General features: G+C 29.4%; 1 protein-coding gene across 1 annotated transcript; it reads right to left on the reverse strand.

The window, feature by feature from the left end:
- Positions 1–1,099: 1,099 nt before the first annotated feature.
- On the reverse strand, positions 1,100–2,228 carry LOC110885970 (probable aquaporin NIP4-2). Its single transcript, XM_035979250.1, has 3 exons — positions 2,107–2,228; positions 1,497–1,558; positions 1,100–1,383 (listed from the first exon to the last, which is right to left on the reverse strand). Exons 1-3 carry the CDS (start codon positions 2,200–2,202, stop codon positions 1,212–1,214), a joined length of 330 nt encoding a protein of 109 aa, XP_035835143.1. The 5' UTR covers positions 2,203–2,228; the 3' UTR covers positions 1,100–1,211.
- Between the last annotated feature and the right edge of the window lie 324 nt (positions 2,229–2,552).

Raw genomic sequence — 2,552 nt, forward strand, 5'->3', positions numbered from 1 at the left:
AAAAAATCGATAACTGTTTTTGGTTAATTTGGGTTTTGGTTAATCAGTTTTCAGTTAACTCGATTTTTGATTGATTTCAGTTCGGTTTCAATTAACAATTCAACCCTTAGACACTTTTAATCACGTAACATATCAATATTTTTAATTAAGGAAACTATAGCAATACTATACTCAAATGAAAGAGAATAAAATACTTGTTTATATGGTGTAATTTAAAAAAAAATGTTAATATACCAAAAAGTTATGGCCGTTTAAAAATCGGGAGGTGTGAGTTAGTTTTTTATAAGGAGATAAAGTCTGACTGCTAACTAATTATCTATAATTTTGTTAAAGATGAGAGTTTAATTACTTGACATTCTCTAGCTATTAAACTTTCTGGGATAATGGCTAAGTACGTTGGGTTTTCATCACATGTACACTAAAGAATCATCTACTTGTACCTTTTAATCAACACGTCAATGCTGACCAAGACAACTATCGAAACGTCGACAAAAATGAGTAGGTCGTCACAGTACTTTTGGATTTTTTTTAAAACATCATAGTTTATAAGATATGACAAGAATACGTAAAAAAATTAAGTTTGTTGTGGAGAGAGTAAAGTGTAACTAATTACCTATAACTATGTTAAAACTTAGAGGTTTAAGTGTAATAAAACGAGGGACTAAAATATAATTATTGTTTAAAAGACTAATTTACCCTTATTTTAGGGGTGTATTTATAAATTAAGTGAGAAAAAATTCTTATTTTTTGGATATCTTAAAGTGCCCATCACTCATGCATTATAATATAGTTATATATAAGCTAGTTTTTCAGTAAACTTTTCACAACCAATAGCTAGAAATCACACTCGTATAAAAGAAATGAAGTGAACAATAAGAAATTAAGTTAACTTTAAAAAAAAAAGAAAAAAACTTTTGTTAGTTAAAACTTACGTAGATATATATTTGGTACATTATATGTGGCTTCCAAGTTTTTATAACTCTTTGTTAGCAAATCAACCAACACATATATAAAGAGAACTTAACCAAATTCTCAACCATCCCAGTGTTCATAAAATAAAATCATCCGAAACTACCAAAAAAGAAAAAAACCCTTAACAATAAAAAAAAACCCTTAACAATATTAACATCTAAAGAACACAAAAAAGTTGAATAAAACTAAACTAAACAAATTCAGCTTCGATCTCAAAGCCAAGGATCATCCACTTCTTTTCACAATCTCGCTAAAAGATTTTCCGTCGACGTCAACAACTTATAAACAAAGCCTCCAGTGACTGCTCCGATGATCGGACCAAAGATATATGCCCAAATTCCTTTGAACCTCCACTTCACAATAGCCGGTCCAAGACTTCTTGTTGGATTCATTGATGCTCCAGAAATCGGCCTGAAATTTAAATCAAAAAATTCCATTAAATATTTTCCAAAAACATTATATTTATATTATTCAAATATATATATATATATATACATATATATATATTAAACGTAAAGAGTTACCCTCCCACAAACACATTTAACATAATGGTCATTCCAACTGCAATCCCTCCATGCTTCTTTATCTACAATTTACATATCAACAAAATTAGTAAAATAATAACAATAATAATAGTTTAAATAAAATATTCTAAAAACATTAAGAATAATCCCTCCAGTTGTGACAATATATAAAAAGCCACCTTCACAAAACATTAAGAATAATACCACAAAACATAGTACTTCATTAACTACAAAAGATTTACATTAACATATAGTCCAAATGTCACACCTCTTTAAATGGACACAATCCTAAAAGAGATAATGTAACGGTAACCGCAGGATTAAAATGCACGCCAGAGACATGACCAACGGCGTATATCATGGCCATAACGATCAAGCCCCATGTTACACACTCCCAGGAATGTTATAGTGCCGTCGTAAAGTTTATTAACAGCCAGCCACTGATCCACAACCAGTAAAAATAACACAAAATATGCCAACAAATTCTGCCAACAACTGCGATGATATAAATAATTAACAATATAAATTGGGTGAGGCTAAACGTACGCGAAACACTATTAATAATTAAGGATATAAGTTATTAAGTAACATGCAACATGTGTATGTATACCTTTTGAGCTAAATGGATTTTGGGATTTTTGGATTCACTCAAAACATGAGTGCCTTTCTCCATGGCTGAAAATCGAGGCTCTGCTACCTCAATCATTTCGAAAGCAAAAAGTAAATAATATTCACAATTTAGGGTTTAGTATGTGAAGGATATGGTGGTTATATATAGGGAAGAATTATATGAGGTGGGTGACGTGGTATATATTTGTTTCCATTTTGAATTTTGAAAGTTGATAAGTTATCTAGATGCTTATCATGAAATCGAAAGTTAGTTGGGATTTAATTTCTTTGTTATTAACGTTTTTATTAAAATGTGATTTGTTGAGTTACAATAATATTTAATAAAGTTTTGTTAACTGAATAGTCAAGTGGCTTAATTTGAAATGTTTTTGGTTTTCTGGTAAAATTAAATATGTACTCCTTTTTATTTTAGTTTTTTTTTTCAAT

The sequence above is a fragment of the Helianthus annuus genome, chromosome 2 (genome assembly GCF_002127325.2).
Source record: "Helianthus annuus cultivar XRQ/B chromosome 2, HanXRQr2.0-SUNRISE, whole genome shotgun sequence".
Lineage (NCBI taxonomy): Eukaryota > Viridiplantae > Streptophyta > Magnoliopsida > Asterales > Asteraceae > Helianthus > Helianthus annuus.

Excerpts from the sequence above, each read along its gene's own strand:
- LOC110885970 (XM_035979250.1), bottom strand. The coding sequence starts at position 2,202 with ATGATTGAGGTAGCAGAGCCTCGATTTTCAGCCATGGAGAAAGGCACT. Across the intron at positions 1,559-2,106 it reads AAATCCATTTAGCTCAAAAG|ATAAAGAAGCATGGAGGGAT; the intron begins GTATACATACAC and ends TGTAAATTGTAG. Across the intron at positions 1,384-1,496 it reads TTAAATGTGTTTGTGGGAGG|GCCGATTTCTGGAGCATCAA; the intron begins GTAACTCTTTAC and ends TTTAAATTTCAG.